The 13,348-nt window shown below is 42.4% G+C and overlaps 1 protein-coding gene and 1 long non-coding RNA gene across 2 annotated transcripts in view; one reads left to right on the forward strand and one right to left on the reverse strand.

Annotated features, from left to right (window-relative positions):
- LOC148112027 (uncharacterized) overlaps positions 1 to 13,348 on the reverse strand; it is a 449,893-nt gene that overhangs the window by 72,156 nt on the left and 364,389 nt on the right. The window lies entirely within an intron of this gene.
- Positions 1 to 13,348, forward strand: part of LOC148112029 (vomeronasal type-2 receptor 26-like) — a 91,063-nt gene that overhangs the window by 47,457 nt on the left and 30,258 nt on the right. Inside the window, exon 6 of the mRNA XM_087879372.1 lies at positions 5,251 to 5,377. Coding sequence (XP_087735498.1) covers positions 5,251 to 5,377 — 127 coding nt within the window. The remainder of the gene's footprint in view (positions 1 to 5,250; positions 5,378 to 13,348) is intronic.

Consider the following 13,348-nt stretch of genomic DNA (forward strand, 5'->3'; position numbering starts at 1 on the left):
TTCCAAACATCAGTGATCAGATCATTGAACCATACAAGGTTATTTGCAGCTTTGGACAAACAAACATATTCCGCTTCTGTAGTAGAAGTGGCTACTAGTTCTTGTTTACCAGTATACCAGTAAACTGGACAATCATTCAATAGAAAAACATAACCAGAAGTACTCTTTCTGCATGATGTATCACCAGCCCAATCTGCATCAGCATAACAAGTAATTTTTGGTTCTCTGTCATTATTGGGTTCCAACATTAAACAAAAATCTAATGTACCCTTCAGATATCTTAGAATTCTTTTGACAGCTTCCCAATGATACAAGGTTGGTTTACTAACATATCTTGACAATAGATTGAGAGGTAATGCAATATCTGGCCTAGTCCAATTAGATATATAAAGGAGTGAACCTATAACTGATCTGTAAAATGTGTTGTCTTTAAACTCAGGGGAAGATTCATCAGTGTTTCTAAGAAAATCAGTTTGCATAGGGGTGTCACAGGTTTTAGCATTATTTAAGTTACATTTGTTTAGGAGTTCGATGATTTTATCTTTCTGTGTAAGTTTGAATCCCCTTTTAGTTTTGTTAATTTGCACACCAAGGTATTTATTCACTTTACCCAGAGATTTCAGTGAGAAGTGTTCATTTAACTTATTTACAAAGATTTCCCTGCTCTCTTTATGCTTTCCAATGTATAAAATATCGTCCACGTAAATTAATACAAATTCAATATGATCATTACTTTTTTTTACAAAGAAACAGTTATCAGCAGTGGTGGCGTTGAAATCCATGGTCTTAAGTACTTTTACCAAGCAATCGTACCATCTTTTGCCGGATTGCTTTAATCCGTACAGACTCTTATTTAATAACCAAATTTCGTTCTTATTAGTGTATTGACTGTGTGGTGCTCTTACATATATTTCCTTATCTAATTTTGCATGTAAGTATGCGGTCTGTATGTCATATTGGAATACGTCCAGATTGAGTGCAGATGCTACTACAAGGGCTGTTTTGACACTCTCAGTTCTCACTGTGGGTGAATATGTATCAGTATAGTCTTCTGGATATTTTTGTGCATAGCCTTGTGCAACTAGTCTAGCCTTGTATAAGGTATTGCCTCCTTCTAAGTTCTTAATTTTATAAATCCACCTGGTACCTATAATTGTTTTATCCTTAGGTGCGATCGCAGGTGTGAATACATTTAATCCTTGTAAACTTTCCATCTCTTTTTCCATAGCTAGTTCCCATTTTTCTCTTTCTTCATGTGGAAGTTTCAATACTTCTTCATATGTATTAGGTGTTATTTGTTCTCCATTCATATGCATTATGTAATCTTTGTATTTATTTGGTATTTGGTTTCTATTGTTTCTAATAGTTCTTTCAGGCTTGCTATGGTTATCATGCAAATATCTAGCTTCCTTTTTTGTTAATGTGTCTGTCTTTATTTTATGCTGACTATTAGTCCAAGTTTTGGTTTTGTTCTTACTTTTGTTAATATTTTGATTTTCTGTTGTTCCTTCCTCGCAAGATATCGTATCTTTACATTTATTAGGAAATATTTCATTAAGGTGCAATTTTGACCAATTGGCCTGTTCATGGAACACAGCTGTTCTGGATACTATAAATTTGTTATTACTATCAATAAATCTGTACCCTTTGGTTCCAGTTTCGTATCCCATGAATCTTAATCTCCTGGATACGTTTTCTCCCTTTCTCCTCAATTGTTTAGGTATGTGTACGTCTGCAGTGACTCCAAATATGTGCATGTGTGATAATTTGGGTTTTCTATTGTACATCACCTCATATGGTGTCTTATTCACAATACTGGACCAGGTTCTATTTTGAGTGTAATTCGAATAATGTAATGCCTCTGACCAAAATTGTTTGCCTAAACCAGCATCCTCTAATGTGCACCTAATCATGGTTTGTAGTGTGGAATTTTTCCTCTCTGCAACTCCATTTTGAAATGCAGAAAAAGGATTGGACGTGAAATGTAACATTCCTCTATCCTTTAACCATTGGGAGAATTCTTTAGACATGAACTCACATCCCCTATCTGTCATAATTTGCTTTATTCTGATATTATGTTGTGTTTCTATACGTTTGTAGAATTCCTTAAATTTCTGAAATGTTTCATCCTTGTGCTTTAATGTGTAAACAAAACCATATCGGCTGTAGTCATCCACTATAGTTAGGAAGTAACGTTTTCTATAGGTAATCGAGGGACTTAATGGACCAACTAAGTCCATATGTACCAAATCAAAAATATTGTTAGTTGATCTGTTAGATTTTTTTGGTCTGGGACTGGTTTTTAGTTTGGTGGACTTACATACTGAGCATTCCAAATAATTTTCACAATTTTTTATTTTGACACCTTCTGCGTGTTCAGTCATTTTTTGTACTACAGGAAAGCTTGCATGTCCTAACTTCCTGTGTAAGATGTGAGCACACTCATCATGAATTGGTTTACCTATTTTTGGTTTCTTTTCCTTGTATGTATTTTTGTGATCATGAGTTATTCTACACTCATCATTGTCACTGTTACTGACATTTTCATCATCTGCTTCAATACAATCTTCCATATTTGAATCAATGTTATGTAAACATCTTTCTTTAGTTATCAGATAGGGTAGACCTCCTTTTATCATTACAGTACCTACATTTGTTTTGTTCTTTTCTATAGTTGCTTTCCCCTTTGAGAAAACTATATTGATATCAGATTCTCTGCTTAATTTTATGGCACTTAGTATGTTGTGAGGTATTTCTGGGATTAATAATACCCCCTCTATTTTCCCTAGACCAGGCAAGGTCACATTTCCTTTGCCTAGTACTTGAACCTTTTCTTGATTAGCTACCTTTATCACAAACTTATCTTCTATAAATGAAGATAATATACTTTTGTTGTTGGTGGTGTGATTTGTTGCACCAGAATCAATAAGCCAATTGTTATTCTCATCCTGCTGTGTTCTGGTGCTGTCTTGTTTATTTAGCCCATTCAGTGACCCAGATTTCCTCTCTTTTGAATTTTCTCTACCCCCTCTACCTTCTTTGTAATTTGGTGGGCTTCTATATTTGTGTCTATCTGTGGAAGATTGTCTGTAATTATATTTGCTCCTATATTCTGGTCTATGTCTCTCTCTTGAGACTTTGGGGCAGTCTCTTCTACTATGTTCCCTGGATCCACAATTGTAGCATCTAAAGGCCTCATTATGTTTATCTTGAAAGACTACTTTCCTAAAAGGTTTGTGGTCTGTTTGGTTACTGGATCGATTTTTTCTTGAATTGTCTTCTGCTATCAATTTGTTAGATAGACTTTCTATGGATAAATATCCCAAATTAATGGTATCTAAGTGTGACATAAAGCTATCCCATGATGGATCAAGTGAATTGATAATAACACTTTTCATTGTTTGATCTGAAATCACTTCCCCCCTCAATTGTAGCTCAGCTCTTATTTTGTTTAGATTTATCAAATGCTCACTTATAGAAATCCCTGGTTTTACTCTAGAGGAAAAGAAATCCTTAGACATTCTTGTGGTTGTAGCTACGCTATCGCTGTGAAATAGATTAAACATGCATTGAATTATTTCTGATACAGTTAGGTTTGGTTTGATGCTATGATACATTGCAGGAGACACGCTAGATATTATTATGAAAAATGCTCTATGATGTAAACAATCTATTTTTAAAGTCCAAGGTCTTCTTGGAGGGCTAGTTATAAAGAATAGTAAATTTTCTTTCATGAAAATAACCTGAAGCTGTTGATACCACTCTTGTAAATTAATGCCATCAATTCTAAGTTTTGGGAAGTCACTGGGTAAGTTACCTACATTATTCTGTCCATTACTTACAACCTGGGGCAGTCCGTGATCTCTCAAGTGCAGGAAATTACAGAACGGCATTGGGATGCTTGCAATGAGTCTGCGCGGTTCTCTGGCCAGTTTAAGTCCTTCTGGGTCGTCTACGTAGTTTCGCACATGCGCGTTGTTCATTTCTTCTTTGGTGGCGTCGTGGAAGGTTCTATCCCTTTCAGCTCTCTCGATCCGCTCCTCCTCAGATGAGTCGGTCTCTGGCTCGGTTTTTGGGGTTCTGGTGGTGGTGACGGTTCTTTTCTTCTTTTTGTGTGCGTTGGTATTCGATTTTGTCTGTGGTGTAGGGCGAAATCGGCATGGCTCTCTGGGCTCGGGCGTCGTCGCTTTCGAAGTCAGGATGGGAGCGTGCAGGTCTTGAGTCGCCGGTTTGATTTCTTGCTTCTTCGTAGATGTCTTGGTAATTTTCAGTCTTGGTCCAAAAGCAGCAAAAAGCGTTTTCATTGCTGATTTTACTTGAGATTTTGTTAAATCGTCTTCACTTTCTGATTTTGGATCATCTGAAGAGTTTGAGACTTCTTTCTCACTTTCTTCGTCTGATAGTGTTTTTCGCGCCAGAAATTTTGAACTGAGCGTTTTGATTGGCTCTGCTCCATTCTCTTTTGAAGTTCGTTGAAACCAAGATGGCTGCCATTCAAAATTTCGCGCGGGATCACATCTTTTCTTTTTAACAACTATTTTCTCAGTAGTCATCTCACTTACGATTTTTTGATCTTTGGGTTTTTCTTTAATGACGTTTTTCTCTCTCGCTGCTCCGCTGTTCTTCAGCATCTCCTGGAGGTCCGCGATGAGACTTTCATCATTCTTTTGGCTTTTTAGTATCTTTAATATCTCTGACCTGAGTTCGTTATTTTCTATTTCGATTTCTTTCTGGTCATTATTTTCACTCATTAGTTCTTCTTCTTCAGTGGTGTATTCTTCGGATTCTCTCGAAATCGCATTGGTGGATTCGTTGATCATCTCTTGATCAGTTTCTATTTCTTTGCTGTAGGCCCTGGTGTTGGGCCTATCTTTCTTGGACATTTTTAATTACTTATTGAGTCAATTAACCATCCTCTGCTACCAGCTTGTTGCAATATTTTCAGGATCAGACTCAATAAAGATAATAGAAGTTAAAGCTTTAAATATATTTCTTTTTAATTATGATAGGCATTCTATATTCACTGAATATTCAAGGTAGAAGCGACGAGAATGGTGAGGGTGGCTCCTTATATATACAAGGGGTGGAGCTAGGAATGGGAGTGGTAAGTTATGAATACATTAAAGTCCAAAGAATAAGTTAACCTCTGATGTTCCATATATACATTATTTACACATTGGAGAATAAGGCATTTACATCTGACAGAGAGTCCTAACACCTTTTCTTTGGCATTCCTTTTCTTCTGCTCAGTCCCTGCCTCAGTCCAAATGTGTGGAAAGTTGTCATCCTGGATTTGTCAAGAGGGCTCGAGAAGGAGAGCCAGTTTGCTGCTATGACTGCGTTCCTTGTCCGGAGGGGACCTTCTCCACTCAGGAAGGTGGGTCACACTGAGGAAAACGGGAGGCTTTGTGGAAATGGATCCTTCCAGAACATTTTCATGAAAGTGCAAGTTAAAAGACAGATCGAAGCTCACATGGGTTTTTTATTTTTAACCTGCACAATTTCTTATCTAAAAGGAATTAAATCAAGAAGACTTGGAAGGAGGGGCTGGGAAAGAGATGGGAGGAGGGATGGCAGACTGGGCAAGCTTTACTAACAGCAGAGGAAATATCTCTTCTGCTTTTTAGTTTGGATATGTGCTGCTAAATTCATCTTTGTAGGAACATCTGAGATCTTTGAAACTAGATGAATTGTTTCAGGTCCACCTTCTGAAAGACCTTGCAACTCATCATTTATTGGCCTCCCTTGAGGATACTGAGAAGGTGTTACTGGGCCATAATGTGGTGCTGTGGATAGTAATGAGGGGAACTCATTACACAAATAGTCTTCCAATCATATAGATCAATCAATCAATCTATCAATCAGATTAGAGTAGAAGGAACTTTGGAGGTCTTCTAGTCCAGCCCCCTGTTCAAGGAGGAGACCCTATACCATTTCAGACAAGTGACTGTCCAGTCTCTTCTTAAAAACCTCCAATGTTGAAGCACCCACAACATCTGGAGGCCAGCTGTTCCACTGGCTAATTGCTCTCACTGATAGGAAGTTTCTCCTTAATTCCAGGTTGCTTCCAGATGTTACAAGATGCTGTAGGTATCCTCCAAGTCCAGGTTATTAACTGCCATGTGGCAGGACTCAGGATGTTTGCCTAAAAAGATTATATGATTCATTATTAACCTCTAATAATGTAGGTTCCTATGAAGATTCTACACATTACACTGGAAATAATTAACATCATATACCTAGCTACATTTTTTAAGAAAAAAAATACCCTTCTTATGCTCTTTTTAATGAAATAGTTAAGAAATACTTCTTAGAAAATGCCTGTGGTATCAGCCGTTATCTAAAGAAGGTTTTTCTTCCAAGAGAAAAGGACAGAATATTAAATATATATTGCTTTTTTGCTTTCTCAGATACGGAAAAATGCACCAAATGTCCAGATGATAAATACCCAAATGAGGATAGAGTCCAATGTATACCCAAAATCATAACCTTCCTGTCTTATGAAGAACATCTGGGCATAATCCTGGTCTCTTTTGCTCTACTCTTGCTCCTAAACTCAGGCCTTGTTTTAATCATTTTCATGAAATACCGAGAAACTCCTCTGGTCAAAGCCAACAACCGGGACCTCTCCTACATCCTCCTGGTTTCCCTCCTGCTTTGCTTCTTGTCTCCTTCTCTCTTCATTGGTCAACCAAGGAAAGCCACCTGCCTTCTCCGACAAACGGTTTTCAGCATCATCTTCTCAGTTGCCATTTCTTCTCTCTTGGCCAAAACCATCACGGTGGTGCTGGCCTTCCTGGCCACAAAACCAGGAAACCGAGTGAAGAGATGGTTGGGGAAGAGCTTGGCCAACTCCATCATCCTTTCTTCTTCTTCTGTCCAAATTATCATCTGCTCCATCTGGCTGGGAGTTTCTCCCCCCTTCTCTGACTCTGACCTCCACTCCCAGCCTGGAGAGATCATCCTGCAATGCAACGAAGGGGATGTTGTCATGTTCTACGTCACCCTCAGCTACATGGGCTTCCTGGCTGCCATCTGCTTCACGGTGGCTTTCCTGGCCAGGAACCTGCCTGGGGCCTTCAACGAAGCCAAGCTGATCACCTTCAGCATGCTGGTCTTCTGCAGTGTCTGGGTGACGTTTGTGCCCACCTACCTGAGCACCAAAGGGAAATCCATGGTGGCTGTGCAGGTCTTCTCCATCCTGGCCTCCAGTGCTGGTCTGCTGGGCTGCATCTTCATCCCCAAGTGCTACATTATCCTTCTGAGGCCAGACCTCAACACAAAGGAGCAGCTCACAGCCAGAACAAATGTAAAAACATGAGATATAACACCATTGTGATATTGGAAGAATTATTAGATTTTCTTTTATTTGAAGGAGATATTCTTTCCATTTAGATAGTATGCAGGAGTTAAAGAAAATCATATGTTTACTGTATGTTTCAAATTTGGAAATTATTGAATTCTTGACAAAGGAGCAGTTTACAGCCAGAAGAAATGTGTAAATGTGAGACTGAGGAATTTCAACTTTTAACATTTTCCACATTCCAAACATAGAAAATGGTCCAAGCTCTTCTGCATGCATGAGTGGGCCAATTATTTTTCTTGAAATAAATAAAAGGTGTGTGGAAGATTGTGAGGAGACAAATTTCTTGGAGAAATGGAAGAATGTTAGCAAGACAGAAATATAGAAGGAATGTATGGAGCAAAGTTGATGCCCTCATTTCTCAGTACATTTCACCCAAACTGCTGTGGCAACTGAGACATTTCTTTTTGTTTACACAATAACTCTTTCTTGAGGGTAGCAACAATACAAGGCTGGGGAGGTAACTTGCTAATTCTGAGTATTCATGCTCACATCATCTATTAAATGAAATATGCATATGTACGATTGTCCTTTTCTCCTCCTTTCCTGGAATGTATAAATATGAGTGCATCCTTTTGTCTGTAAAAATTTCCTCCCACTATTTTTTGGAGGGAAATTCCTCCAATGGACACTGAATAAATAACAATTGTAGTGAGCCTGGATTATTGGGTTTTTGGCTCCTGTGTTTGATTCCAGAGAAACTGGTGTCAGGAGTGGGATTCACAATTTTCCATCTGTCACCAGGGACAACAGATGGGGCAGCCCTACAGGATGAGTATTGAACCCATATTGATCCCATAACCCTTCCCACTGCCACATAAAGGCACCATTGAGGAGTGTGTGTGAGGCCACAATCTGTGTTTAAGTGTCTCTTGTGGCTGGAAAGGTTTGTGGTCCCTTCCGTCCCAATTTCTCAGCCGCCCTGGCCCTGCTGTGAGCTCAGCCGAGCGATGGCCGGAGGCATCCAGGAACTGAGGGGGAATTTGGCTTTGCAGAGTGAGTTGGACCCTCTGTGTGGAAGAATGGAGACTGACCCAGAGGTTCTGTGCAAACTCCCTTTTTTCCTGCTGTCTGAATGGAGGAATTCAGCTGATCCCAGGCAGGGAGGGAAGTGGATGATGGGGCTCAAGCGGACTCTGAGTGGGGAAGGAATCTTTCCCAAAGAAACAGAGAAACCTGCTGTGTCCCAGGGCTGGGAGGGGGTCCGATGCCCCACTGGTGCCCCCAAAGGCTGCAAAAGGAGAGAGTGAAATTGGAAGGGATGACTAAAAAAAACCCTCTTCCTCCTTGTGAGAAGAGAAATTCCTGTATCTGCACAAGGCTGTAACAGAATCCATGAAAACAGAAGCAGGAAAGCCAGTTTTTATTTTTGTTAGATTTTTCCCCAGTGTTTTATTATTTTTACAAATAACTAAAGGAGGTGAACATGTCCAACTCTTCCTCTTCCTTTTTTTCCCACAACAATCACCCTGTGAGGTGGGCTTGTCTGAAAGAGAGTGTCTCTCCCGAGGTCAGCAAACAGGCTTTCAGGGCTAAGGCAGGACTTGAACTCAGGATCTATTGCTTCCTAGCCTGATGCCTTAACCATTGTCAATGTTAAGGCAGGGCGGATTTTGGGCAAAGGCCCTGCTGGTCACCACTGCCGCCTCGTCTTCCGACAGAACCCCAAGTCCCCCCTCCCCCTCCCGGGTCTTTCTGGGGTAGAGCAGCCCCATCCGAGAGGAAAGGAGAGAAACTCCTGGACACAGAGAGCCCCTCCCCCCATCACAGCCCCTCCCTCTTGCCAAGACTCACTGCCTGTAGGGGGCAGCATAGAGTCTGGCCCTGGAGTCCTAGCTGGGCCCTGGGGATTGAAATCGGGGCCTCCAGGTGATTGGCTCAAAGCCCCCAGCTGCCTTTGATGCCTAAGGCGGGACTAGAACTCAGAGTCACTTACTGATTGGCTCAAAGTCACTAAAGCCCCACCTTTTCTTGATAGCAAGATAGGTTGGCCACTGCCTTCTCCTCAACCTACCCCTGGCATTTCCTGGTGGTCTCCCAGCCCTGCTTAAGCTTGTCCAAATCAGACTGCTGCTCCATCCTACAGCTAGTCCTCCACTTACAACCAGAATTGGGACCAGAAATGGCATTGCTAAGCTAGGCGGTCGTTAAGTGAGTTGTGCTGAATTTTACCATGTTTATTGCCACCGTTGTTAAGCGAATCACTGGGGTTGTTGAGTGAATCCTGCAGTCATGACACAAACGCCGCTTCGCCCACTGATTTTCCTGGTCATAAATCCGTGTTGATTGCCAGGCACCCAAATAGTGACCTTGTGTCCAAGGGGATGCTGCACTAGTCGTAAGTGCGAGGACCCATCATAGATGGCTTTTTTCAATGGCCGTGGGACTTGGAACTGTCGCCAAATGAATGGATATAAATCGAGGACTCCCTGTAGGATACTTGGTTAGGGACTGAACCAGCGGTGAAATGTAAAATCAGTTACTACCAGTTCTGTGGGCGTGGCTTGGTGGGGGGGGTAATGTGACTGGGTGGGCGTGGCCAACTTTTTTTAACTTTTAAAAGCATTTTTCAGGTTGTAGAAAAAATGCTTTTCAAAGTAAAAAAAAAAAAAAAGCCTCTGATGATCGCACAGCTGAGCTGGGCTTGTGGGGGGGGGGGGAGGGGGGGCAAAGGGATTTTTGCTACCGGTTCCCTGAACCACCCGCCGCCATCGCTACTGGATCAGGAGATCCGGTCAGAACCGAGAGCATTTCACCCCTGCCTTGGGGGGAGGGGAAACAGGGTCAGGGCCCAGGTGCGAATTATGTGAGCTCAGAGTTGGCTTCCCTTGGTCCGTGCCTACCTGAAGCTCCTAATCAACACCTGGATTTCTTCTGAAGCTCCGCTCGAGGCTCACGATTTAATTAGGGCATCGGTCGGAACCCTGACAGCCTCCCTGAGCCCCATCGTCCACTTCCCAGCTAGCATGAATTACCTTGGCTAAACCAGGTGAAAAAGCCAAGGAAGCCGGCACTTTTCAGACTCCTTGCCGGCCTTTGCGAGACAAACTAATTCAAATCAAATCACAAAATGCACAAAACCAGCCTCTAAATTCCAAAATGCTGCAGAAGAAACTGCATCCAAATCCCCGTCCTGACCGAACCGAGAATCGAAGGCTGTGGTGGCTTCCGCCTCCGTTCAAGCTTCTTTTTGAGCTGCTGGCTTCCCTCTTCCTTCTTCCTCGGATCCTCCCAGCTGAGGACCCAGCGGATCCCTTCCCTGAGATTGGCAAGATCCTGCTGATCTTGCGCAGAATCCAAAGGATTCCCCCTCCTTTGATCTAGAAATTAGAAATCCTCCTGGGTTAAATACCAGGCAGGTAGGAGTTCATACAGGGGATCTTCCTTAGTTTCCCCTAATGAATATAGTACAGGTAAGTCCTCGACTGACAGGAATTCTTTTAGTGACCATTCAAAGTTACAACGGCGTCACTGAAAAAAGGTGACTTATGACCATTTTTTACACTTTCGACCTTTCTAGCATCCCTTTTGATCGCTTGATCAGAATTCAGCCACTTGGCAAATGGTTCGGACTTATGACCGTCGCTGTGTCCCAAGGTCACGGGACCCCCCTCTTGCAACTTTTCCACAAGCAAAATCAAGGGGGAAGCCAGATTCACTTAACAACCATGATACAAACTTCACAACTGCTGTGATTCACTTAACGACTGTGGTGAGAAAGGTCGTAAAATGGGACAAAATTAACTTAACAAGTATCTTTCCTAACAACAGAAATTTGAGGTTCAATTGTGGTCGTAAGTCAAGGACTACCTGTAACTCCTTTTTCATGCAATGTCCTGGTGTCTGATCTTTGTCTCATCCCAGCTATGAACTCAGCCTAAAGTCTCCTCTGATATCCACCGTTTCCCTCGTCTCCTGATAACCCCATTCCTTCCTTCACCCTCCGTTGTGGCTGACATAGTCAATGGGGAGGTGGGGGATCTGGCAGCCCCTCTTAGTTCCTCAAACTGATCTCCCCCCCACCCCCCTTGGATGCTTTCCTCCCAAGGTCCTCCTGGCTGGAGGGGCAGAGAGGAGCCAAGGGCTGGCTTTTCCAGGGGGGTCTGTGGATGGGAGCCTCCCCGGTGCTTCCTAAACCCCTTGAGAAGCTCCTGTTCAATGTAGGCTTCCTGGCCATGAAAAAGAGCATGGAGTGAGTTAGTTCAAGGCCAGTTTGACCTTCCTTTGAAGGACTCTTGGAATCTTGTGCTGCACAATTTATATCAGGAAGGGAAGTTGGGTTCTGCCAGCTGTAGGTTTCTGATTTGGCCATTACTAAGTGAATTACGGGGTGTTTTTTTTTATGCTTCACATGATAATGAGTCTCTTTAGAGCCAGACTTTTACTGTTTTTACTACTTTTATTCGTTTTTCAACACTGCACTGTTGCCCTGCCTGGTGGATGCTCTCAGGACAAACTGTATAAAATATACACCATCCTCATTCAGATACTGTTAAGTCTGCTGTTCTCTATAACCTTCACACAGATCATAAGATTTCTACTGTCCATCATACAAATCAAATGGACAGAAACAGAAGCAATCTGGGCGCCAGGTGCTGAATTCTGTGCAGCCTCCCTCCCCCCACCTGCTGTAAAGTAAGACATCCCCCCAAAATAAGACTGAATATCCATTGTTTTATACTTAAAATGGTCACGAGGGCACAGAACCGGTTGTTAAATTATTTGAATCTCACACCTGCTGGATTTTGTTGAACTCTTTTCCATTGATGGGTGGGGCCATGCAGGCTATAAAAGCTTTAGTGGAAGAGAGAGAGAGGGAGGGAGGGAGAGATGGACCCAAATGAGCTGCTGCGGCCATCCCTTGACAGACCCCAGAACGTCCTTGGAGACCCCTGGAAAGTGACTTTGTTTGTCCTTGGGGTCTATGCATTGGTTGGCCTCTGCGTTTTCTTCCACCAGTGCAGGTAAGTGGCTCCTGATCAGGGGAGTGGCCTCCCCACAACCTGGGGAGCCCTGGGGCACTGAAAGCCTCCCAAAATGTTGGTGGGACTAACAGGAGAAAGGATAGAGTCCCTCAGGGGTGGAAGGGACCTTGGAGGTCTTCTAGTCCAACCCCCAACCTTTTCTTTAAAATCTCCACTAATGGGGCCCCCATTAAGAATAGGTTTATTATCCTTGTTAAGAAAAGAATGTACCAGTCAGTGATATTTTATTCTCTTTTTCTTCTCCAATCCCCAGAAAAAGGGCTACAGAACTGCTGCGGCCATCCAGAGAGAAAGCACCAAAGTTCCTTGGAGACCCTGGAAAGTGACCTTGTTCCTCTTTGGGGTCCGTGCTTGGTTTGGCTTCTGCGTTGAAGGGGTTGCAAGCGTCACCAGAAGCACCAGCTGAAGATGTGGAGGCCGCCATCATCACGGTGGAACCCTACATACCCGAACCCATCAACCCCAAATTCACCATCATTGATGAACGAAGAAGGATGTCAGACATTCTACCTTGCACGACAATGTGATGGTTGGTAAGTGTTCGAACTAATTTGGTTGTCAGTTTTTCTTTATTTTTCTATTTGAAAGATATTGTTATTATTGTTGTTGTTATTTAATTCTTAATGCCTTTTGTTTTGCATTTCTTGCTTTGGGGTTTTGGGTGGGGGTGGTTGGACTATGGAAGCCAACAGGAAAGAAAACTAGGAGCCTTTGATCTTAATTTGGTTGCTCAGTTTTATTAATTGTTTTGTTTCTCGCTTACTGTTTCTTTATTATTAAAATATTCAATCTCTGCTTCTTTTGCCCCAGGACAAACAGCGGCCATGGCTGAGATGCCATCCATCGCATTGTTGACCAGGGCTGAACGTCTGGCATCGTCTTTCATCAATGATGGTGATGTGGGAAGTGATGGATTCCAGTATGGAGGTTCCACCGTGATTGAAGCCGCCTCCTCATCTTCACCTGGTGCTTCTGGTGACACTTGCAACCCCTTCAACGC

The sequence above is a fragment of the Pantherophis guttatus genome, chromosome 15, assembly GCF_059756535.1.
Source record: "Pantherophis guttatus breed Tessera chromosome 15, ASM5975653v1, whole genome shotgun sequence".
NCBI classification, from domain to species: domain Eukaryota; kingdom Metazoa; phylum Chordata; class Lepidosauria; order Squamata; family Colubridae; genus Pantherophis; species Pantherophis guttatus.